The sequence below is a fragment of the Chiloscyllium punctatum genome, chromosome 7 (assembly GCF_047496795.1).
Source record: "Chiloscyllium punctatum isolate Juve2018m chromosome 7, sChiPun1.3, whole genome shotgun sequence".
Lineage (NCBI taxonomy): Eukaryota > Metazoa > Chordata > Chondrichthyes > Orectolobiformes > Hemiscylliidae > Chiloscyllium > Chiloscyllium punctatum.
In genome coordinates this window covers 27,265,880-27,290,757 of record NC_092745.1, presented here as the reverse complement: position 1 = coordinate 27,290,757, position 24,878 = coordinate 27,265,880, and the positions used below count along the sequence as shown (strand labels likewise).

Below are 24,878 nucleotides of genomic sequence, written 5' to 3'. Positions count from 1 at the left end.
GCACAAGGAGGCTAATCTGGCTGTCAAATCCGCTCCCTCAGTCACTGAGATCATGGCTGATCTGGTAATCTTCAACTCCACTTTTCTTGCCTTTTCCTGTAACCCCTGATTCCCTAACTCTATCAAACTCTGTCCATCTCATCCTCAAATACACTTAATGACCCTCCTCGACATCCTTCTGTGGTAAAGAATTCCGCAGATTGACTGCCCTCAGCCGATAAGAATTTCTGAGCTGCAGTCGCTGTTTTAAGATTGAGGACTGTGGCAGTCAATTTGTGCACAGCAAGCTCCAACAAACAGAAATGTGATGACAACTAGGTCATGTGTTTCAGCGATGTGGATCGAGAGCTAACTGTAAATGTTCGGGGCACCTGGGATGCCATGGGTCTGTTTGTGTACCCTGGGAGGCAGACTGATGTTCATGTCTGATGGTGGGGAACTCATTTCACAGAATCACAAAGTTGTTACACTGTAGATGGAAGCTGTTCAGCCCATCATATATCCGCTAGCAAACTGAATGCGCATCATGACTTAGTGCCATTCTCCTGCCTTTTCCAAAAATCCTGCTCTTAACTAAATTATCATCTATTGCCCTCTTGAATGCCTTAATTGAACCTGCCTGCACCACCTTTCCAGGTAGGGAGCTCCAGAACCGAATCGCTCACAATGTGCTTCATTTCTAAGTTACCTTGTATTTTCACCCTCTGTTCTCACTTCTTTTATGGGAGGGAACCTTTTCTCCCAATCTACTCCATCCAGCCACCTCTTGATTCTGGAAACTCCTATTAAACCTGCTCTCAGCACTTTTCTCTTCATGGAAAACAGTCCCATAGTCTCCAATAGTCTGATGCCCAGAACGGCAGCTGAAGTCTAACTGGTGAATTATGATGGTTCAGACTAGCTTCCTTTCTGTTATACTCTTTGTCCCTATTATTGAAGCCTAGGATAGCGTATGCTTTATTAATTGTATTATTAATTATTAATTGAAGCACTGGCGTACCTGTCTTGTCACCTTTAATGACTGAGGCAGATATCCACCCAGGTCACTGTGCCCTGCATAGTTAGGATAGTGCCCATTATTAAGAGTCTCTCTCCATATGCTTTCCACGAAAGTGCTGTTTACTATGCTTCCATGTTTCGTATCTTCCACAAATTTGGAAATTGTCCCCTGCACATCAAGAAGTTGCCAGTCAGCAAAAGGTAAACAGATCGGTCTGTAACTGCTGGATTTCTCCTTACAAATTATTTTCGAGCAAGGGCACAATGTTTGCAATTTTCTAGTTCTCCATCAGTGCCTCTGTGATTTCCACCCTTCAATATTAATGGCAAGGTCCTGGGGAGTGTTGCTAAGCAAAGAGTGAGGGTTCATAGCTCCTTGAAAGTAGAGTCATAGGATCGTGAAGAAGGCGTTTGGTATGCTTTCCTTTGGATGTAAGTTTGCTAACTAGCTGGAAGGTTCGTTTTCAGATGTTTCATCACCATACTAGGTAACATCATCAGTGAGCCTCTGACGGTGTTAGTGACTCACTTTCTATTTATGTGTTTAGGTTTCCAAAACTCAAAACTCGCTAATGCTTTCCTTTATTGGTCAGCGTATTGAGTACAGGAGTTGGGAGGTCATGTTGCAGCTGTACAGGACATTGGTTTAGGCCACTGTTGGAATATTGCGTGCAGTTCTGGTCTCCTTAAAATTGATAAGGAGGGACATTGGAAGGATGTTGTGAAACTTGAAAGGGTTCAGAAAAGATTTACAAGAATGTTGCCAGGGTTGGAGGATTTGAGCTGTAGGGAGAGGATGGATAGGCTGGGGCTGTTTTCCCTGGAGCGTTGGAGGCTGAGGAGTGCCCTTATAGAGGTGTATTAAATCATGAGGGGTATGGATAGGGTAAATAAATCGTGAGGAACATGGATAGGATAAATAAACAAAATCTTTTCCCTGGGGTGGGAGGTCATGTTGCAGCTGTACATGACATTGGTTAGGCCACTGTTGGAATATTGCTTGCAGTTCAGGTCTCCTTCCTTTCGGAAAGATGTTGTGAAACTTGAAAGGGTTCAGAAACGATTTACAAGAATGTTGCCAGGGTTGGAAGATTTGAGCTACAGGGAGAGTCTGAATAGGCTGGGGCTGTTTTCCCTGGAGTGTCGGAGGCTGAGGAGTGCCCTTATAGAGGTGTATTAAATCATGAGGGGTATGGATAGGGTAAATAAAGAAAATCTTTTCCGTGGGGTGGGTGAGTTCAGAACTAGAGGGCATAGGTTTAGGGTGAGGGAAAAATTTAAAAGAGACCTAGGGGACAACCTTTTCATACAGAGAGTGCGAGTAAGAAATGAGCTGCCAGAGGGAGTGGTGGAGGCTGGTACAATTACAGCCTTTAAAAGGTATCTGGATGGGTGTATGAATAGAAAGGGTTTAGAGGAATATGGGCCAAGTGCTGGCAAATGGGATGAGATTAGGTTAGGATATCTGGTTGGTATGGGCGAGTTGGACTAAAGGGTCTGTTTCCGTACTGTACATCTCTGTGACTCTGTGACTCTAATATTCTTGGATCATTTGTATCACCTTTAAATACCAGTGTCTATCCAATGCCCCTCCTTATCAATTTTAAACCTTTCCAATGACTGTTTTCTCCTCTGACACCATAGTTTGGTCAGCATCTCCTTCCCTATGAAAGACAGATTCAACTTATTCATTTAATGCCACAGCCATGTTCCCTGCCTCCACGTGTAAATCTCATTGGTTGTCCCTAATTGGCCCTACTCTTCCATTTCCTACATAGAGTCATAGAGATGTACAGCACGGAAACAGACCCTTCAGTTCAACTTGTCCATGCCGACCAGATATCCCAACACAATCTAGTCTCACCTGCCAGCACCCGGCCCATATCCCTCCAAACCCTTCCTATTCATATACCCATCCAGATGCCTTTTAAATGTTGCAATTGTACCAGCCTCCACTACTTCCTCTGGCAGCTCATTCCATACACATACCATCCTCTGAGTGAAAAAGTTGCCGTTTAGGTTTCTTTTATGTCTTTTCCCTCTGACTCTGAACTTATGCCCTCTAGTTCTGGACTCTCCCACATCAGGGAAAAGACTTTGTCTATTTATCCTATCCATGCCCCTCATGATTTAATAAACCTGTATAAGGTCACCCTCAGTCTATGATGCCCCAGGGAAAACAGCCCCAGCCTATTCAACCTCTCCCTTAGCTCAAATTCTCCAATCTTGACAGCATCCTTGTCAATCTTTACTGAACCCTTTCAAGTTTCACAAAATCCTTCTGATAAGAAGGAGACCAGAATTGCACACAGTATTCCAACAGCGGCCTAACCAATGTCCTGTACAGCCGCAACGTGACCTCCCAACTCCTGTACTCAATAGTATGACGAATAAAGGAAAGCATACCAAATGCCTTCTTCACTATCCTGAATAGCCTGTGACTCCATTACTTTTGCTGTTTATATGTTCTATAGAAGACATTGAGATTATTCTTTATATGAGCTGCCAATCTTTATTTTTAACCTCTCCTAGCTGCTCTTATTTGGGTTTCACTTCCCTTCTGAATCTCCTGCATTCATCTTGGCTCTGAATTCAATTTTTTACCTCATACCCATCAGGTTTTTTTTTTCTTCCTCTATCTCCATTTATGTCCTGGGATCTCTGAATTTGTTTTTCCTACCTCCTTCTTTTGAGGGAATATACCTTAATGAACCATCTCTTCATTGAAGGTAACCCATTGATCAGCTACTGTTTTTGTTGCCAATCTTCAGTTCCAATCTGTCCAACCGAGCTCTCCTCTTTCCCTGCTGAACTCAGATTCTGGGTTGTCCTTTGTTCTTTCCCATTGTCATTTGTAAAGTTTATATTTACAATGATCACAGTCCCCTATGTGCTTCCCCCACTGAACTTGATCAATTTGATCCACCTAATTCCCAAGAACCCGAGCAGCTCCTCTTTTTTTTTGTTGGACTAGGCGCACGCTGTTGTAGAAAGTTCTTCTGAATACAATCTTGGAATTACCACTGAGCAATGTGATTGCACCATTTTTGTTCCTTAGCTTTTGCCAAATTGATTCTGTCCTTGAAACCTCTTTGACATCCGGTTTCTCCACCACTACACTGAACTCCATAACCAATACTGCCATGGTTCTCCCTTTCATGTCTTTTCTGAATACCTTGTGACCAGGATTATTTAACACCCATTCCTGCTGAATCTTCAACCATGTCTCTGGAGCCATAATGTCATAATTTCACCTGGCAATCTGCACCTGTACCTCAACAATCTTATTGACTATACGCTGTATGCTCACAAATATGTCACCCTGATTTAGATTTATTTCTTTCCTTCTTTTCCGCAACTTCACCTCTTAGTCTGCTAGATGTTATTGTCTTGGTGTGTTCCCTGTGTCTTTCCCTGTGTTCTTGTGCACCAGAGTGATACTTTCTAATCCGCTCTCCAGGTTCTCCAACCCCTCCTCCTTTTCTCTGATTGAGTTAGTTTAAATCTCATGTCGCCCAAAGCACTAGCCAAATGCCGTCCAAGAAACTCCGTCCCAGCTTTGTTCAGGTGCACCCCGTCCAGCTTGTACCGGTGCCATCATCCCCAGAGCCAATCTCAATTGTCCATGGAATCTAGAGGCCCTTCGTATGCCATCTTTCCAACTATGTATTCATCTGCCTTATCCTTCTGTTTCACCTTTGTTAGTATTCTGCAGAGATACCCATTTAGTGAGAGAGATCTTGTGGAACTCCTACTTTGCTTTCTTTGGCTGTCTTGAGTTGCCCATTCCCTAACTGCTTGCATTGCCTCTAACCTGCATGAATATGCTGTCCACGCAGTTCTCTTCCAAGCAGATGTACCACATTGATACCACTGTAGCTGAAGATTTTACACCTGGTGATCCATCCTGCACATGTGTCTGTCTTGATCATGTGAACTATCCAAACCCCCAATTTGCCAGAGGATGGGCGTATCATACCTTAATCTTATTTTTGTAATGTTTCCTTTTGACTTATTTTTTCTAGTGATGGGTCATTTTATAAATTTACATTTTTGCAAAATTCCCCGACTTTGAAATGTAGTACCTAATAGCATTTACTCATAAAGTGACCTCTTCTTCTTCCCCTTCACTGAATGCCCGCTCAGCAAACTTAAGTTCTTCCAATGAATCTGACCAAAAGCATCTTTCCTCCCATGCACCAAATTCTCAACTTCCCCAAGTATATGCTGTCTTATCTCACTCTGTTATGGTCTGACCATTTCTGACCATACCACACTCAGAGTGCCTGTGTAGACTTTGAGTTCAGTATCAGAATGAATCTTTAAATGTTTGGGCTCAGCTGAGAGTGCTACCTCTGAGTAATAGTGAACATTGTTGGCTTCAGGGCTGATCAAAAATGTTAGTCTGATCTGTTCAGAGACCTTCTATGGCTAATGAATGTCATCCTGACGTGTGGAATAAATACCTATTCACAGATGCCGGAGGAGCAGGCATTTTGCGTCTTGGTGAAGATTATGTATGATTATGGTCTCCGGGAACTCTACAAGAACAACTTTGAGGATCTACATTGCAAATTTTACCAACTTGAGAGGCTACTCCAGGTAAGCACCAAGTGCCTTGTCTCACCACACATGGATTGAGATGAAAATTCTGTGAGTTTATTCAATGTTGTCTTGTATTTTTCCTTTGGAAATATTGCATTTCACTGTATGTTTTTGTTCATTTGAATATGTATTCAATGGTTGTAATTATCTGCAGCAATAGGTGGGCGGGGTTTCACTCTTGCCACCTCAGCGAGTGTTTTGCTGGTGTTGCAGGTCGCAGATCCCTCTTGGAACATGGGTTACTTCGTGTTCAATAATTTCAAAGTGTAGCAAGTGCAGTCATGTTGCCAGTTGTGAGTCAAGTATCAGCATGGACACCTAGTTCTCTTCATTAAATCAACTTGATAGGGTAGAATTAGACTTGTTTGTATGTTGCTCCTGAAAGACAGTACCTTTACTCCCAGTTGTGCAGTTCTCTCCCAGTCGCACATTGAATGGTCAGTCAAGATCATTGCTTATGTTTTTGTATGGGACTTGGACTTGAAATCACAACCTTCTGAATCAGAATTCAGATCCATAGTCGTCATCATTTCTAAGATTGTTAAACTGAAACCAGAGTGCTTGGGTGGACATTTGAATTATTTATTAATATCTAAAAGGTCGGATTTCAGGCTGTTCATGGGAAATTAAAACTCTACACTGATTCTGAGTTTGCATGTATCAATGGAGTCTATTGAAGCAAGCAAGGAGAACGTTGGTGAGTTTGGTGTGAGTTTGTGGGCAGCACGGTGGCACAGTGGCACTGTGGTTAGCACTGCTGCCTCACAGCGCCAGAGACCCGGGTTCAATTCCCGCCTCAGGCGACTGACTGTGTGGAGTTTGCACATTCTCCCCGTGTCTGCGTGGGTTTCCTCCGGGTGCTCCGGTTTCCTCCCACAGTCCAAAGATATGCAGGTCAGGTGAATTGGCCATGCTAAATTGCCCATAGTGTTCGGTAAGGGTTAGATGTAGGGGTATGGGTGGGTTGCGCTTCGGCGGGGCTGTGTGGACTTTTTGGGCCGAAGGGCCTGTTTCCACACTAAGTAATCTAATCTAATCTAATCTGCGAAAGGGATTCAGTAGAATCTGTCACTGAGTAAATGGCCTATTACTGAAGCCAACCTGGTGAAAAGGCCTGGGTCAAAACCCTGAAGGGAAGTCAGGAAGTTGTAAAGCAGCCAGGAGTATCATCTATCCACATGAAACTGTTCGCATACACTGCCCTATATATATCACCTGTCACAGCTTCAGAGTTACAGATTCTGATCCACACCTGCAGATGTCTAGCCAGTGTTTTCTCAAAGTGTTTTCACTGTTGAAAAGAAGCAGCTGACAGAACGCAGTTTTGGATGAACTTGTGTACTCAAAAACTTAAAAGAAAATCCTGATTAATTTATGAAAGGTAAACTTTAGTCGCTCCATAGTGCTGAGCTTCTGTATTTATAATATAAATTATTATTCCTCTTTGGCATTTGATAGTACAAGATGAAAAGCTTCAACAGTGTATCTGTTTTCTTCAAAAATGCTGCAGTAACTCTGTACAAATACCATAGTTCCTGCAGATGGAATTAAATCTCTGCTGCTCATAACATTGGGGTCAAGGTTAGAGTAGTGCTGGAAAAACGCAACAGATCAGGCAGCATCCGAGGAGCAGGAAAATTGATGTTTCAGGCAAAAACCCTTCATCAGCGTTCCAACAACTCTAGTCTTGACTCCAATCTGCAGTATCCACTTTCACCTTGAAGATAACATTACCAATTGATGAAGGTGCCTATTTAATAAGGTGGTACTATATCAACGCCCCGTTCATTGATTTCCAGAAATGTTTGGGTGACGGTGACACAAACAGGGATGCAGTGAAGTATCCAGCAGCGAACTACATCACTTGGAACCCTGAGCTTCTCATGCTGTCCTCAGTGTCACCCATTTCTGCACTCATGCAACCGTACGGTCAGTGGTGTCGATGGTAGTCATGATTTGGAGATGCTGGTGTTGGACTGGGGTGTGCAAAGTTAAAAATCACACAACACCAGATTATAGTCCAACAGGTTTAATTGGAAGCACTAGCTTTCGGAACGCTGCTCCTTCACAACCAACTGAATTTTAACTTTGCAACCATACAATGTTTACAGCATACAAAGTGGCCATTCAGTCCATCAAACCTGTACTGACTGCCATGGCAACTCAGCTAGTCTACCTTTTCCATGTAGTCCTGCATGGTTTTGTTTTAAACTCTCCCTTACAAAAGCCATTATTGAATCTGCCTTTTTCACTCTGCCAGATTCTGTGCACTTAGATTCTAATCACTCACTATGGAAACAAAGGTTTTCCTTGTTTTCTCCTCTGTCTTTCCTACCAATCCCTTTAAATCTGTATCCCATGTTTCTCGATCCTCCTCCTAATAGGACGGGTTCTCTCTACCTATACTGTCTTTCATGATTTTGAACACATCCCTCAAAGGACAACAGCCCTGTGTTCCGTTTGGATGATTGGCTGATGGTTTCTTGTCACATGTAGCCCTTGTTCCATTTACGCTGTGTGGGACCTAAGGTGACCTGCCAGTGATGGTGTACTTATGATAGTTTAAATATCGTGCCTTTTCTCTATTGCAAAAATGGATTCTTAATGATGCACCTCATTACATGGTAAAATTGGAGTCCTGCTCATTTTGTTTAAAGCAGTGAGTATGAACTGTCGGTATGGCCTCGATAATAAAAACTGAAAGAACTGCGAATGCTGTAAATCAGAAACAAAAATAGAAATAGCTGGAAAAGCTCAGCAGGTCTGGCAGCATCTGTGAAGAGAAATCAGAGTTAATGTTTCGGTTCTGATGACCCTTCCTCAGACCCTTACTACTTGTGTTTGTGTTGGCCTGTATAATGGTTGCCTGTTATTTTGAGAGTGGGTGTTGAAGACAAACCCCTAATTCTTGTTTGGTATTTGCAGGAACGGTTACCTGATCTCCATAATCACTTCATGGATCTGAACTTGGAGGCACACATGTATGCTTCACAGTGGTTCCTCACACTCTTCACTGTCAAGTTCCCACTCTGCATGGTCTTCCACATCATCGATCTGCTGCTCTCTGAGGTAAGAATACACACTTTTATTCTCTGCTTCACTCATTTATGCTGTCTCACATGCTCTTACACTCTACTGCACACATTCTCATTCTGTCACATGGTTTTCTCTGGAGCGTCAAAGACTGAGGGGTGACCTTATAAAGGTTTATAAAATCATGAGGGGCATGAATACAGTAACGAAACAGGTCTTTACCCTGGGGTAGGGAATTCCAAAACTGGAGGGCGTAGGTTTAGGGTGAGAGAGAAACAATTTAAAAGGCCTAAGGGGCAACTTTTTCACACAGAGGGTAGTGTGTGAGTGTGTGGAATGAGCTGCCAGATGAAGTGGTGGAGGCTGGTACAATTACAACCTTCAAAAGGCATCTGGATGGATACATGAATAGGAAGGTTTTAGAGGGATACGGGCGAAGTGCTGGCAAATGGCACTAGACTAGGTTAGGATATCTGGTTGGCATGGATGAGTTGGACCAAAAGGTCTGTTTCCATGCTGTACATCTATGAGTCTTATATTGTCACATGCTCTTACACTCTTTGTACACACTTTTACAGGCTCTTACTCTCTGTCACTTTCTCTTACACCCTATCTCACAGTCTTACATATATTCACATACATCCTTACACCCAATGCACACTTAAACCTAATATGCACCCTGTCTCATACTGGGTAAAAACAAGGACTGCAGATGCTGGAAACCAGAGTCTAGATTAGAGTGGTGCTGGAAAAGCACAGCAGGTCAGGACAGCATCCGAGGAGCAGGAAAATCGATGTTTCGGGCAAAAGCCTTTCATAAGGAATAGAGGCAGGTTGCCTGCAGGGTGGAGAGATAAATGAGAGGGGGGTTGGGGGTGGGGAGAAAGTAGCATAGAGTATAATAGATGAATGGGGGTAGGGATGGAGATGATAGGTCAGAGAGGAGGGTGAATTGGATAGGTGGAAAAGAAGGTAGGCAGTAGGACAAGTCATGAGGGCAGTGCTGAGCTGGACGGTTGGAGCTGGGGTGAGGTGGGAGAAGGGGAAATCCACATTGATGCCCTGGGGTTGAAGTGTTCCTCCCTGTCTCATACAGTCATGTATCCGAGATGCACACACTCTTACACATGCTTTTACATACTCACTTGCCCAGCTTTTAAACACAACATTCCCTCTTAGACGCAACACTCCCTCCTACACACAGAATGTCCGTTCTTAAACTCAGAATGCCCCCTCTTACACATTCAGTGCACATTCTTACACAAGCTACATGCTGCTAGACACAGCACAAGCTGTTACACACACAGTGCACCCTCTTAAACAGACAGCACATCATCTTCTACACACAACGCACATTCTTATGCAAGAATGAACAAAAGAGCAAGTCGTGGAGAGGGTGGGAGTGTGGAAGAAATTAAACAACAAAGGTGTCATAGAGCAAAAGGCAAAGGGAATAGTGTTGGTCCCCACTGGAAAATTGTAGCAGGTTCATGACAGAGATGCAAGCATGAGAACAAGGTGATGACTAGAAATAGCAAATGACCACAAGCTCAGTATCCATCAGTCCATAAATAGGAACTGCTCCATTTTTCAATAGGATCATGGCTGATCTGACATTTCTCATGTCCACTTTATCCCCCTTTCCTGTAACCCATGTTTCCTCGACTGATCAAAAATCTAACTCAGCCTTAAATATACACAACGACTCTGCCTCCACAGTTCTCTGTGGCAAGAGTTCCAAAGACCCTCCAGCCTCTGAGAAAATAAATTCCTCCTAATTTCAGACTTAAGTTGAGGCCCCTTTGTTCTGAGAATATGTCATCTCATCCGAGACTCACTCCTGAGCCAATTCCAGAGCAAACTATACGGTAAATGGTAAAGCCCTGGGGAAAATTAATGTACAGAGAGATCTGGGTGTTCAGGTCCAGTGTACCCGAAAGCTGGCAACGCAGGTGGATAGATTGGTCAAGAAGGCATATGGCATGCTTTCCTTCATCAGACGGGGTATTGAGTACAAGAGTTGGCAGGTCATGTTACAGTTGTATAGGACTTTGGTTTGGCCACATTTGGAATACTGCGTACAGTCCTGGTCGCCACATTATTAAATGGATGTGGATGCTTTGGAGAGGGTGCAGAGGAGGTTCACCAGGATGTTATCTGGTATGGACGATGCTAGCTATGAAGAGAGGTTGAGTAGATTAAGATTATTTTCAATTGAAAGACAGATGTTGATGGGGCACCTGATTGAGGTTTACAAAATCATGACAGGTATAGACAGGGTGGCTAGCAAGAAGCTTTTTCCCAGAGTGGGGGATTCAATTACTCAAGATCATGAGTTCAAGGTGAGAGAGGAGGAGTTGAAGAGAAACATGCGTGGAACATTCTTTACGCAGAGGGTGATGGGTGTCTGGAATGCGTTGCCAGCAGAGGTGGTAGAGGCAGGCACAATAGCATAATTTAAGATGTATCTAGACATGAATGAGCAGGGAGCAGAGGGATAGAGAACCTTAGAAAATGGGCGACAGGTTTAGATGGAGGATCTGGATCAGCACAGGCTTGGAGGGCCGGAGGGCCTGTTCTCGTGCTGTAATTTTCTTTGTTCTTTGAGGGGAACTGACTGTCAGCCTTTATCCTATTAAGCCGCATAAGAATCCTTTATATTTCAATGAGATGACCTGTCATTCTTCTAAATTCCAGTGAGTGGAATCCCAACCTATTTAGCCTTGGTTCATAGGACTGTCCTTCCATATTGAGGGTCATCCGAGTGAACTTTTGCTGAAATGTGGATTCAAAATTGGCTCAGTTGTAGGAGGCAGAGGGTCATGATAGAAGGCTGCTTTAATGACCAGAAGCTAATGTCCTATGGCATACTTAGGGGTCTGTGTTGAGTTCCCTATTTGTCATTTATATGAGATAGATCACTGTGTAGGGGTTGGATTAGTAAGTTTGCAAATGACGCAAAGATTGGTCAGGTGGTTAACAGTGACGTTGAGTGTCCTGGGCTACAGGAAGATATAAACAAATGGGCAGGTAAGTGGCAGAGGAAATTTAACCCCGGAGTGAATGAGATGACACACTTTTAAAATAGCAATTTGACAATAAAGTATTCAATGAATGGCGTGACTTTAGGAATTCTGTGGAACTAAGGTACCTTGAATTGTTTGTCCGTAGAAAACTTTGGGCAGCACGGTGGCTCAGTGGTTAGCACTGCTGCCTCACAGCACCAAGGACCCGGGTTTGATTCCGGCCTCGGGCGACTGTCTGTGTGGAGTTTGCACATTCTCCCCGTGTCTGCGTGGGTTTCCTCCGGGTGTTACAGTTTCCTCCCACAGTCCAAAGGTGTGCAGGTTAGGTGAATTTGCCATGCTAAATTGCTCATAGTGTTAGGTGTGTTAGTCAGGGATAAATGTAGGGTCGGGGAATGGGTCTGGGTGGGTTATTCTTCAGAGGGTCAGTGTGGACTTGTTGGGCCAAAGGGCCTGTTTCCATACTGTAGGGAAGCTAATCCAATTTGTGAAGGCCGAAGGGCATGTTAGTAGGGTGGTGTAAAGACATATGGGACACGCCTTAATCAATCAAGTCATAGATTATAAAAACAGGGAATTCATTTGGAGTTGTCTAAAAGTTTTGTGAGACCACAGCTGGAGTACTGTGTGCAGGCTGTGATTGCAAAGGAGATTCACCGGGATGCTGTCAGGATAGAGAAATTTAAATTATGAGGAAAGGTTGGACAGGCTTGGATTGTTTTTGTTGGAGTAGAGAAGACTGAGGGGCGATCCGATTGAAATGTACCAGATCATGAAGGGTGTATACAGAGATGATAAGGAGCGGCTGTTCCCCTCAGTTGAAGGGTCAGTCACAAGGAGACACAGGTTCAAGATGAGGGACAGGAGGTTTGGGGGGAACATGAGGAAAATCCTTTTACACAGAGACTGGTGATGGTCTGGAATTGCCTGGGTGGGTGGTGAGTATGAAGCAAATTGCCTCATATCCTTTAAAAAAGGGATTTGGATAAGAACTTGGTATGCCATAACATTCAAGGCTATGGACCAAGCGCTAGTAAATGAGATTAGGTTGAATGTCAGGTGTTTCTCACTGTCAGTGCAAACTCAATGGGCCGAATAGCCTCTTCTGCACTCTTTGGTTCTATGACATTCAATGAAATAATACCTTTCATGTTTGCAGAGGTGCTCCACAAGGTAGTCACCCAGTTTGTGTTTGGTCTCCCCAATATAGAGAACATTGACTCTGTTCGCTGCTCAGAAGGCAACCGAATTGAGAGAGGTAAAAGTAAATGGCTCCTTCACCTGGAAGCAGTGTTTGGAGCCTTGGAGAGTTAGGAAGTAAAAAACAAGTATTGCACCTTCTGTAACTGCATGGGAAAGTGCTGTGGATGGAGGGGATTGAGTAGTGGACCAGGATGTCCTGGAGGGAATGGTCCCTCCAGAATACTGATGGAGGAGAGAAGTAGAAGAAATGTTTAATGGTGACACTAGGCTGAGGTGGTGAAAATGACAGACCCCGATCCCTGGAGATGGGGGGAATGTCATGGTTCTGAGAAGGAGGGCATGGGGAAGGGTCGTGGGCAGGCATGTGGGAAATGTGCAGGATAGCACGGAAGGATATTGTAGGTTACAGAGGGACATAAATAAGATGCAGAGCTGAGCTGAGAAGTGGCAAATGGAGTTTAATGCGGAAAAGTGTGAGATAGTTCACTTTGGAAGAAGTAACAGGAATGCAGAGTATTGGGCTAATGGTAAAATTCTCTTGGCAGCTTATATGAACAGAGAGATCTCGATGTCCAGGTGCATAAATCCTTGAAGGTTGTCACCCAGGTTATAGGATTGTTAAGAAGGCATATGCTGTGTTGGCATTTATTGGTAGGGGGTTTGTGTTTCGGAGCCACGAGGTCATGCTTCAGTTGTACAAGACACTGGTAAGACCACACCTGGAGTATTGCGTACAGTTCTGGTCACATTATAGGAAGGATGTGGGAGCTTTGGAAAGGATTCAGAGGACATTTACTAGGATGTTGCCTGGTATGGAAGGAAGGTCTTATGAGGGAAGGCTGAGGGAACTGAGGCTGTTTTCATTGGAGAGAAGAGGGTTGAGAGGTGACTTAATAGAGACATATAATCAGACAGTTAGATAGGGTGGACACTGAGAGCCTTTTTTCTTGGATGGTGAAGGCTAATATGAGGGAAAATAGCTTTAAATTGAGGAGTGATAGATTCAGGACAGATATCAGGGGTAGTTTCTTTACTCAGAGAGTAGTAGGGGTATGGAACTGCCTACCTGCAACAGCAGTAGACTCGCCGATGTTAAGAGCATTTAAATGGGCATTGAACGTACATTGGATAATGGAATGATGTAGGTTAGGTGGGCAGCAGATTAATTTCACAGGTCGGTGCAACATCGAGGGCCGAAGGGCCTGTACTGTGGTGTAACGTTGTACGTTCTCTATTCTATGTTCTATGTAAGCACAGTTGAGTTCCCTCAGGGCGGAGTGGGGACAATCCTCAGATGGTGAAAATGAAAGACATCTAGGAAATGTTATTGTGGAAGGAAGCATTATCCCCATGGATGGTGAAACTGGGAGAATGGGATGGAACCTTTACAGGAAGCAGGATGTGAGGAGGTGTAGCCACCTGTTGGAGCCAGTGTGCTTCAGAATTTAGCAAATAACCTGTCCCCAAAAATGGAAACTGAAAAATTCAGGAAGGGATAGTCCATGTTAGAGATGGGTCATGCAAAGGTGGAGATGAGAAGCAAATATGATAAAGAATTGTTGAAATGACATGGAGTATCAAGCACATGATGGACATGACTGGATAAGGGGCAAAACGTAGCACGAAAATAGGAAAAAATCAATTGAGTGGCAAGAACAAGTTGAAACATTGGAATTATTGTCACAATCCTGTTTGTGGATGCTAGGCAGCTGAATTTCAGCTACAGATAAACTTAGGCATGGATGGAATCAGCACTGTGTAATTGTATTCCAGACAGAGACAGAGAGAAACACCAGTATTTTTGGGTCAGGATTTGCAGTACAAGAACACAGGGGGCCACTTCATCTAACACTGGCTGTCAGGAAATCCCAATCTTCTCCATCTCTTCCACCTTCAACCCCCATTTAATGCTAATGAAAGCATGGAATCAGTCCCAGTCAATGTTTACCTGAGGCAGACAAAGTTGGCTTCACAATTACTTCCCACAAGTAGAAGTATGTAAAAATAGATCATATAAAATTGAACATTATTGTAGTAGTTATTTGGTCAGGACTAAGCTGTTCGTGTGTGAGTTTGTGTATATCTGACCAGAGTGGTGTATCAGTATTGCCCTCTGGTGACCTTTACAGAAATGTTCAAGTGAGATTATTCCGCATATGACATTTTTGAGTACCTATGATACGTAAGCTGGCATTTGTTTCTTTACACTTGATTGGGAAACAGTTTCTAAGAACATTAAAGCTCAATGTCCTGCGATGATCATCAAGCTGGTTAGGACCACTCCACTACTCAACATCACTTTGAATAGAACGATGCGCATCAGATACTGAGCGATGAGTACAGTCCAACTCTGCACCCCTCATAGGGCTTTGGATTTGAAATTTTATGACGAGGTTATTGGCCTAGGCCACTGGTCTCCTAATACAGTCACCTCATCACTATGCACGGTTGGTGCCAGATATTTCTTTCTGGGAGCTTTAAGTAATGCCCCATGAGACATCTCTCTCATATTCAGTATTTGCTGATTCATATTCTTCCTCAGAGGAGTTGTCACATGAGGCAGACTGTGAGCAAGCGTACACAAAAACGGGCCAACAGTGGGTTTACTGGTCCAGATGGTCATCTTGCTTTGCAGTCCTTTCCTAAATCAAACTGAGAATGTTAATCTGCAGCTTCGACAGATTGCATGGCCTCAGCAATGCGCTCCGCAAACCAGGTTTCAACCAGAGCCCACTGTTTCTCCCCTCACCCAGTCACCCCCACCATCACCCCCTCCGATTCCCCTCCTCCAAGACCTCCCCATCTAGTACATGAGTCACAAAAAGTTAGTGTGCAGGTGCAGCAAGTGATTAAGAAGGCTAATCGAATGCTATGTATTACAAAAGGAATACAAAGGTAAGGATATTCTGTTTCAGTTGTACTGATATATTGGTGAGACCACATCTTAAATGCTGCCTGCAGTCTGGTCTCTTTATTTTAAGAAGAATCCAGATGTTTAGCAGTGATTCAGAGAAGGTTTACTAGATTGATATGTGAAATAAGCATGTAGTTCTATGATGGAAGATTGGACAGACAGCACTTGTTTAGAAGAGTGAAAGGTGATTTGGTTGTAATGTATAAAATCATGAGGTCTTTCACAAGGTGGATGTGAAAAGGACATTTCCTCCTGTACAAAGTTAAAAATCATACAACAGCAGGTTATAGTCCAACAGGTTTAACTGGAAGCACACTAGCTTTCGGAGCGCCTTCATCTGATGAAGGAGTGGTGCTCCGAAAGCTAGTGTGCTTCCAATTAAACCTGTTGGACTATAACCTGGTGTTGTGTGATTTTTAATTTTGTACACCCCAGTCCAACACCGGCATCTCCAAATCATTTCCTCCTGTGGGTCAGTCAGACAAAGTTGGAGGACACTGTTTTAAAATTAATGGTCGGCCTTTAAAGACAGAGACAAGGGAACATTTTTCTCTAAGCATTGTTCAACTTGGAAACTGTCTACCTCGGAAGGTTGTGGAGATGAGGTCATTGAATATTTTTAAGATTAATGTGGATAGATTCTTGTTAGGCAAATGAATCAAATGGGTAGATGCAATGTTGCATACATGTCACGTCAGGTGTAACCTTATTAAATAGTGGAGCAGGTTCGAAAGCCCAGTTGGCCTGTTTCAGCTCCTAATTCATATGTTTCTGGCTGTCAGGGCCCCTCAGGATCTCATATGTATCAGTCAAGTCACTTTTTGCTCTACCAAACTCCAGTAAACACAAGCGTGTCCAATCCAACCTTTTCTCATAAGACAACCTGCACATTGCCTGTCCTTTGAGGTGGGAGATGTTGCATGTTTGGAAGGTGATACCATGGTGTGTTGCGGCACTGCTTCTGATGAGTGGTGCACACTGCTAACACTGTGCAATGATGTTGGTTGGAGTATTAATCAATGGGCTGGATTTGAATATTAGTAGAACTGTGTTCGATCAGGGAAATAAAGATTACTCCACTATATTCCTGACATGAGGAGACTATACATAAGTTACGTACACTCAACTAGCCAGCATCTAACAGTCAAGGTCTGACTGCTTCATGATTTTTTATTGGACAGAGGACAAAAACTCAGTGCACATGAGCATTAATTGATTCATTATCTTGGGAATTGCAAATAGCATTGAGCATTGTGCAATCATCAGTGAACATCCCCACTTTTGACATGGTTGACCATTTTGGAATACTGCATTCAATTCTGGTCTCCTTGCTGTAAGAAGAAACTTGAAAGAGTTCAGAAAAAAAATTTCAAGGATGTTGCCAGGGTTGGAGCATTTGAGCTATAGTCAGAGGCAGATTAGGCTGGGGCTGTTTTCCCTGGAGCATCGGAGGATGAGGGGTGACCTGATAGAAGTTTATAAAACTATGAGAGGCATGGATAGGGATGAGTAGCCAAGAAATGTTCCCCAGGGTATTGGAGTCCAAAACTAGAGGGCATAGTTTTAAGGTGAGAGGTGAAAGATTTAAAAAGGACCTAAGGTTCAACTTTTTCATGCAGAGGCTTGTGCATGTATGGAATGAACAACTAGAGGAGATGGTAGATGCTGGTACAATTACAATATTTAAAAGGCATGAATAGGAAGGGTTTGGAGGGATATGGGCCAAGTGCTGGCAAATGGGACTGGATTAATTTGGGATATCTGGTCTGCATGGATGAGTTGGAGCAAAGGGTTTGTTTCTGTGCTGTACAGGACGAAGACTCTATAACAAACACAGTCATCTTCCTTTGTGCTGGCATGTGGGGAGCCTTCTCCACTTCCATTGATTTTAAATTTGCTCGGGCTCCTTAATTCCCCATTCGTGAAATATAGTCTTGATGTCAAGGGCACTTATGCTCTCTTCCTGTCTTGAGTCAGTTATGTTGTCATGTTTGAATTAAGGCTGTATTGAGCTGAGTGGCCCTAACACAATCCAAATTTGGTGTGACCTGAGCAGGTTATTGTTGAGCAAATGTGGTTTGGTCACAAGGTCACTGATCTATTCTGTCATTTATTGAACATTAAGAGTAGATTAATGGAGCAGTAATTTTCTGGGTTAGATTTGTTCTATTGTTTTGTGGACAAGATATAGCTAGACATTTTCCATATTGTCAGGTGGTTGCCAGTGTTGCAGCTATAGGTTGGCTAGGAGAGTGACAGGTGCTGGAGTGCACCTCTTCAGTACTATTGCCTGAATATTGTCAGGGTAAAAACAATGACTGCTGATGCTGGAAACCAGAGTCTAGATTAGAGTGGTGCTGGAAAAGCACAGCAGTTCAGGCAGCATCCGAGGAGCAGGAAAATCGACGTTTCGGGCAAAAGCCCTTCATCAGGAATACAGGCAGAGAGCCTGAAGGGTGGAGAGATAAATGAGAGGAGGATGGGGGGGAAGAAAGTAGCATAGAGTACAATAGGTGAGTGGGGGAGGGGATGAAGGTGATAGGTCGGGGGAGGGGGGGAGGGTGGAGTGGATAGGTGGAAGAGAAGATAGGCAGGTAGGACAAGTCATGGGGACAGTGCTGAGCTGGAAGTTTGGAACTAGGGTGAGGTGGGGGAAGGGGAAATGAGGAAACTGTTGAAGTCCACATTGATGCCCTGGGGTTGAAGTGTTCCGAGGCGGAAGATGGGGAATATTGTCAGGTTCTATCACATTTGCATCAGTACATCAGCAGCATGGAGTGAATCGAATTGGCTGAAGATTGGTATCTGTGATGCTGAGAACCACTGGAGGAGGCTGAAATGGATCATCCATTTGGCACTTCTGGCTGAAGCTAGATGCAAATGCTTCAAACTTGGCTTTTGAACTAATAACTTTGGCTTTCCCCATCAGTGAGGATGTAGCGATACTAATTGCTTAATTGTCCAATACACTTCACACCTGGAAGTGGTAAAACTGTTGAGCTTAGATCTGGTTGTTATGTTCTGCGTTTTGCTGTGTTGTATGCAGGTTTCAAAGTTTAGGATGTGTATGATATTGTGTTAAAGAAACCAAAGGAAGTGTGGATGCTGGAAATCAGAAGCCAAACCAGAAATTGCTGGGAAAAGTCTGGCAGCATCTATGGAGGGAAATCAGAGTTGATATTTTGGCTCCAGTGAGAGAAATCTAGTTGTGAAGAAGGATCACTGGACCCGAAGCGTTCACTCTGAAGATGCTGCCAGACCTGCTGACTTTTCCAGCGATCTAAATTTTGTGTTGTGTTGTGACACTCCAGTCTTGGGTATACCTCATATAGGTGAAACTGAGTACTGCATGATGCTGGAGATTAGAGTCAAGAGTGTGGTGTTGGAAAAGCACAGCAGGTGAGGCAGCATCTGAGGAGCAAGAGAATCGATATTTCAGGCAAAAGCCCTTCATCAGGAATACCTAATATATATCTAATATAGGTCAATCCATCCAGACGTCCAACATTGTTGAGTTGAATTCTTTCCTAAATGTTTGCTGGGCTACATTATCCACTATATTGGGAGGTTTGTTATATGTTATTAATATGAAAAGCATTTTGGGAGAAATCTTGAGCTGTGCAATGCTAATTCAGTGGAAGTAAGTGTCGATGATACAGAAACTTGGAGGAATTGTGAACTGATATGATGGTTATAGATGTCAAGTGAATCTGTTGTAAACAAGCCGGTGCTGATGAAGTTTAATGCAGAGCACTGTGAAATGGTATACTTCAGTAGGAAGGCCGAGATGAAAGAATATACGATAAAAGGTACACTTCTGTCAAGGAACAGTGCAACCTGCGATCTAAATGAACAAATCATTGAAGGTGGCAGGGCCTGTTTAGAAACTGGTTACTGTATGTAATAGTCAAATTGTTTAGACATCTTTTTAAGGTTAAATGTATGGAGCTGACTATTACATGGATACTACTTTTGAGGGGCTGAAATTCATGCCATCTCATTTAAAAAAGTTCAATTGATCTCTAAGTGAGTAAGGAGGAAAAAAATATGACGAATTATCAAATAAAGCCAATAGAAGCAGAAATGATTTGCTGACAATAAGCTTTAATTTGTACGTAGAAAAAGTGAAGTAGGAATATAAGATGGCTTTAAATCACAATTACCGGTACATGTTACATCTTAAATTGAGCATGTCAAATACAAAAGTTCATTAAAATCATGCAAAATGACACTGTTATAGAGTCAAAGACATGTACAGCATGGAAACAGACACTTCGGTCCAACTCGTCCATGCCGACCAGCTATCCTAACCAAATCTAGGCTCATTTGCCAGTACTTGGCCCATATCCCTCCAATCCCTTCCTATTCAGATAGCCATCCAGATTCCTTTTAAATGTTGTAATTGTACCAGCCTCCGCCACTTCCTCTGGCAGCTCATTCCATACACGCACCACCCTCTGCTTGAAAATGTTGCTCCTTAGGTCCCTTTTATCTCTTTCCCATCTCAACCCTAAACCTATGCCCTCTAGTTCTGGAACCCCCACACCCCAGGGAAAAGACCTTGTCTGTTTATCCTATCCATGCCCCTCCTGAATTTATAAACCTCTATAAGGTCACCCTCAGCCCTGAAGCTCCAGGGAAAACAGCCCCAGCCTATTCAACCTCTCCCTATAGCTCAAATGCTCCAACCCTGTCAACATCCTTGTAAATCTTTTCTGAACCTTTTCAAGTTTCACAACATCTTTCCGAAATGAAGGCGACCCGAATTGCACATTATTCCAAAAGTGGCCTAACCAATGTCCTGTACAGCCGCAAAATGATCTCCCAACTCCCATTGGCCATCTGATCAAGATCCAGTTGTACTCTAAGATAACCTCCTTTGCTGTCCACTACACCTCAATTTTGGTGTTAAATGAGTTTTTTGCTTCGGTCTCCACTAAGGAAAGGGACCTTGTTGTGAATGAGGACTTTGAGGAGTTGGGATACAGGCTTGAACAGAAGCTGGAAATTTTGGCAAACATTGAGATTGATAAGTCCCCAAGGCCAGACCAGATTTATCCTAGACTCCTCCGGGAAGGTAGAAAGGTTGCTAAGCTGCTGGCAAAGATCTTTGACTTCTTACTCTCCACGGGAGTCATACTGGAGGATTGGAAAGAGGCGAATGTTGTTCCTCCTTTCAAGAAGGGTAATAGGGAAATCCCTGGCAATTAAATACCAGTCAGTCTTACATCTGAGGGATAGGATTTATGACTATTTGGAAAAGCATAACGTGATTAAAGGCAGTCAGCATGGCTTTGTGAGGGGCAGGTCATGCCTCACAAATCTTATTGATTTCTTTGAGGTGGTGACAAGACAGGTCAATGACGGTCGAGCAGTGGATGTGGTGTATGTGGACTTCAGCAAGGCATTTGATAAAGTTCCCCATGGTAGGCTCATTCATAAAGTCAGGAAGTATGGGATACAGGGAGATTTGGCTATCTGGATTCAGAATTGGTTGGCTGACAGAAGGCAGACAGTGGTTGTAGATGGAAAGTATCCTGCCTGGAGATCAGTGTTGAGTGGTGTCCCACAGGGCTCTGTTCTTGGGCCTCTGCTCTTTCTAGTTTTTATAAATGACTTGGATGAGGAGGTTGAGGGGTGGGTTAGTAAATTTGCAGATGACACAAAGGTTGGAGGTGCCATCAATAGTGTCGAGGGCTACTACAGGCTGCAGCGCGACATGGACAGGATGCAGAGCTGGGCTGAGAAATGGCAAATGGAGTTCAGTCTGGATAAATGTGAGTGATGCATTTTGGAAGGTCGAACTCGAATGCTGAATATAGGATTAAAGACAGGATTCTTGGCAGTGTGATGGAACAGAGGGATCTTGGTGTTCAAGTACATAGATCCCTCAAAGTTGCCACCCAAGTGGATAGGTTTGTTAAAAAAGCATGTGGCATTTTGGCTTTCATTAATGGGGGATCGAGTTTAAGAGCCGTGAGGTTTTGCTGCATCTCTACAAGTCCCTGGTGAGACCACACTTGGAATATTGTGTCCAGTTCTGGTTGCCCTACTATAGGAAGGATACAGAGGCTTTGGAGAGGGTGCAAAGAAGGTTTACCAGGATGCTGCCTGGACTGGCGGGCTTGCCTTATGAAGAGAGGTTGACTAAGCTCAGACTTTTCTCTCTGGAAAGGAGGAGGAAGAGAGGTGACCTGATTGAGGTATACAAGATAATGAGAGGTATGGATAGAGTCAATAGCCAGAGACTTGTCCCCAGGGCAGGATTGACTGGCATGAGGAGTCATAGTTTTAAGATACTAGGAGAAAGATATAGAGGGTACATCAGAGGAAGGTTCTTTATGCAGAGAATTGTGAATGCATGGAATGCGTTGCCAGCAGTGGTGGTGGAAGCAGAGTCATTAGGGACAGTTAAGCGACTGCTTGACATGCATTTGGATAGCAGTGAATTGAAGGGTGCGTAGGTTGTTACTTTATTTTCCATTAGGATTAATCCTCGACACAACATCGTGGGCCAAAGGGCATGTTCTGTGCTGTACTTTTCTATGTTCTATCTGCAACCTTACTAACTATACCTCCTCTGTTCACATCCAACTCATTTATATAAATGACGAAAAATAGTAGACTCAGCACCGATCCTTGTGGCTCTCCACTGGTCACAGGCCTCCAGTCGACAGACAACCCTCCACCATCACACTCTGGCTTCTACCTTTGAGGCAGTTCTGTATCCAAATGGCTAGTTCTCCCTGTATTCCATAAGATCTAACCTTGCTAACCAGTCTTCTGTGGGGAACCTTGTCGAACGCCTTACTGAAGTCCATATAGATCACGTTTACTGCTCTGTCCTCATCAATCCTCTCTGTTACTTCTTCAAAAAACTCAACTAAGTTTGTGAGAAATAATTTTCCACACACAAAGCCATGTGGACTATCCCTAATCAGTCCTTGCATTTCCAAATACATGTACATCCTGTCCCTCTGGATTCACGCCAACAATTTGGCCACCACCAACGTCAGGCTCACTGGTCTATAGTTCCCTGGCTTTTCCTTACCACCTTTCTTAAATAGTCATATCACGTTAGCCAACCTCCAGTTCTGGCACCTAACCTGTGACTATCGATGATACAAATATCTCAGCAAGAGGACCAGCAATCACTTCTCTAGCCTCCCACAGAGTTCTAAGGTACGCCTGATCAGGTCCTAGAAACTTATCCTCTTAGTATTTGAGGTTTATATTTTTAAAATTTAATCAAGAGACCAATTTCAATAAAACATATAATCAAGGAAGAACCCAGTCTACTCACTACTGTAGACTTACAGCAAGGTTACACGTTAAAAACTATGCACTTATCTGTTTTTATGCTGTGAGCTCTCCCACACAGGTTACTCCAAGATCAGTTGTAAATTTCGCTGTTTAACTTTTCCTAGACACACTCCCATGAGCAGAGATACATGAATTCAAACAGCAAAGGCAATAAACTGCTCAGATTCACTGCTGTGACAGTTCAGTTTCTCTCTCTCTCTCTCCTTCACTGACCATGTGCTGCCTTTTGTCTGTCCTTCTCTCTTTTAAAAGTGCCATTGTTTTGACTGTTTTTTTTTCACCAAAGTTCCAAAACAATGCAACGGCAAGTAAAACAGTCATTGCTGCTCCTGGAATTTGAGGAAATCATCTCCAACACCTAAAATACCTCAAAAAAAGGAGCAGCTCTGACAGCCACCATTTTTTCCTGTCCTCCATCAGCATTTTCAGCACTAAAAAGCTTCACAATCATCAGGATGAATAATATCATCATCTGGATTCCTTGGCAGTTAGTGATAGCACATCATCTGCTTCTTCATCTATGTCATCCCACAGATGATTTGTGCTCTTTACTGTCCAATTCATTCAAAATGCCACATTTCTTGAATGATTTGGAAATAGTGTCAGCTTTTATTTCCTTCCAAGAATCAACGCTCCATTGACACATCAGTGGCAGTGATTGAGCCCTCATATTGCCTCCTTTCATGTTTGCTTTTTCTCCATCATGCCATCAGTTATTCCACTTCATTCTTCATCACAATAAATGTGAGGTATTGCACTTTGGAAAGGCAAATCAGGGCAGGACTTACACACTTAATGGGAAGGTCCTAGGGATTGTTGATGTAGGGGGTAGTGTAATTTTTAAACGGTTAGCTGCCTTTTAGTCTTTTCTACCTCATAGTGAACACAAGCATGTAGGGGGTAGACGGTTAGCTGCCTTTTAGTCTTTTCTACCTCATAGTAAACACAAGCAGACACTCGAAACTGTTGCCGGACCTCCCCCACGTTTATATGAATGAAACAGTTGTAACAGCTTTCCTCGATAGTTGAGAGACCGCCCTTAACCACAGTTGTACAACATCATCCATATAAGGGAAGAACGGGAAGCTCAAACACTGATTGGCCAAGTGAATAACAAAATAATCGCAGGCACCAGAACCCAAATAAGGAAAACAGTGGGGAATCCGAGCACTCGTTGGTCAAGGCAGCAGTAGTAGACCCAGCCCACATATACATGTATATAATGTGTGGAGATTACTATGCTTGTGTGTGTGTACCTTTGGGAACAGCACCCGACTTTGCAAAGTTGAATGAAAAAGTTTTGGACAGACTCCTCCGTGTCTTTGTTCCTGGGAAGGGAAATAAAAAGTGCCGTAGATGGGGCTGGATAGCCACTTATCTCGCACATTGATGAACAAAGAGAGCTTGGAGTGCAGGTTCATAGTTCCTTGAAAGTGGAGTTGCAGGTAGATAGGAAAGTGAAGAAGGCGTTTGGTTTGCTTTTCTTCATCGGTCAGAACATTGAGTATAGGAGTTGGGAGGTCGTGCTCCAGCTGTACAGGATACTGGTTAGGCCACTGTTGGAATATTCTGGTCTTCCTCCTACCATAACAATGTTGTGAAACTTGAAAGGGTCAGAAAAGATTTACAAGGATGTTGCTAGTGTTGGAGGGTTTGAGCTATAGGCAGGGGCTGAAAATGTTGGGATTGTTTTCCCAGGAACGTTGGAGGCTGAAGAGTGACCTTATAGAGGATTGTAAAATCATCAGGGGCATGGATAAGGTAAATAGAAAAGG

At 43.4% G+C, this 24,878-nt stretch overlaps 1 protein-coding gene across 3 annotated transcripts in view; it reads left to right on the top strand.

Moving 5' to 3' along the window:
* Positions 1-24,878, top strand: part of LOC140479548 (rab GTPase-activating protein 1-like) — a 506,221-nt gene that overhangs the window by 380,638 nt on the left and 100,705 nt on the right. For all 3 annotated transcript variants that reach the window (XM_072573350.1, XM_072573351.1, XM_072573352.1), the window contains 2 exons: positions 5,476-5,601; positions 8,530-8,673. In XM_072573350.1, the coding sequence (XP_072429451.1) occupies positions 5,476-5,601; positions 8,530-8,673 (270 nt within the window). The remainder of the gene's footprint in view (positions 1-5,475; positions 5,602-8,529; positions 8,674-24,878) is intronic.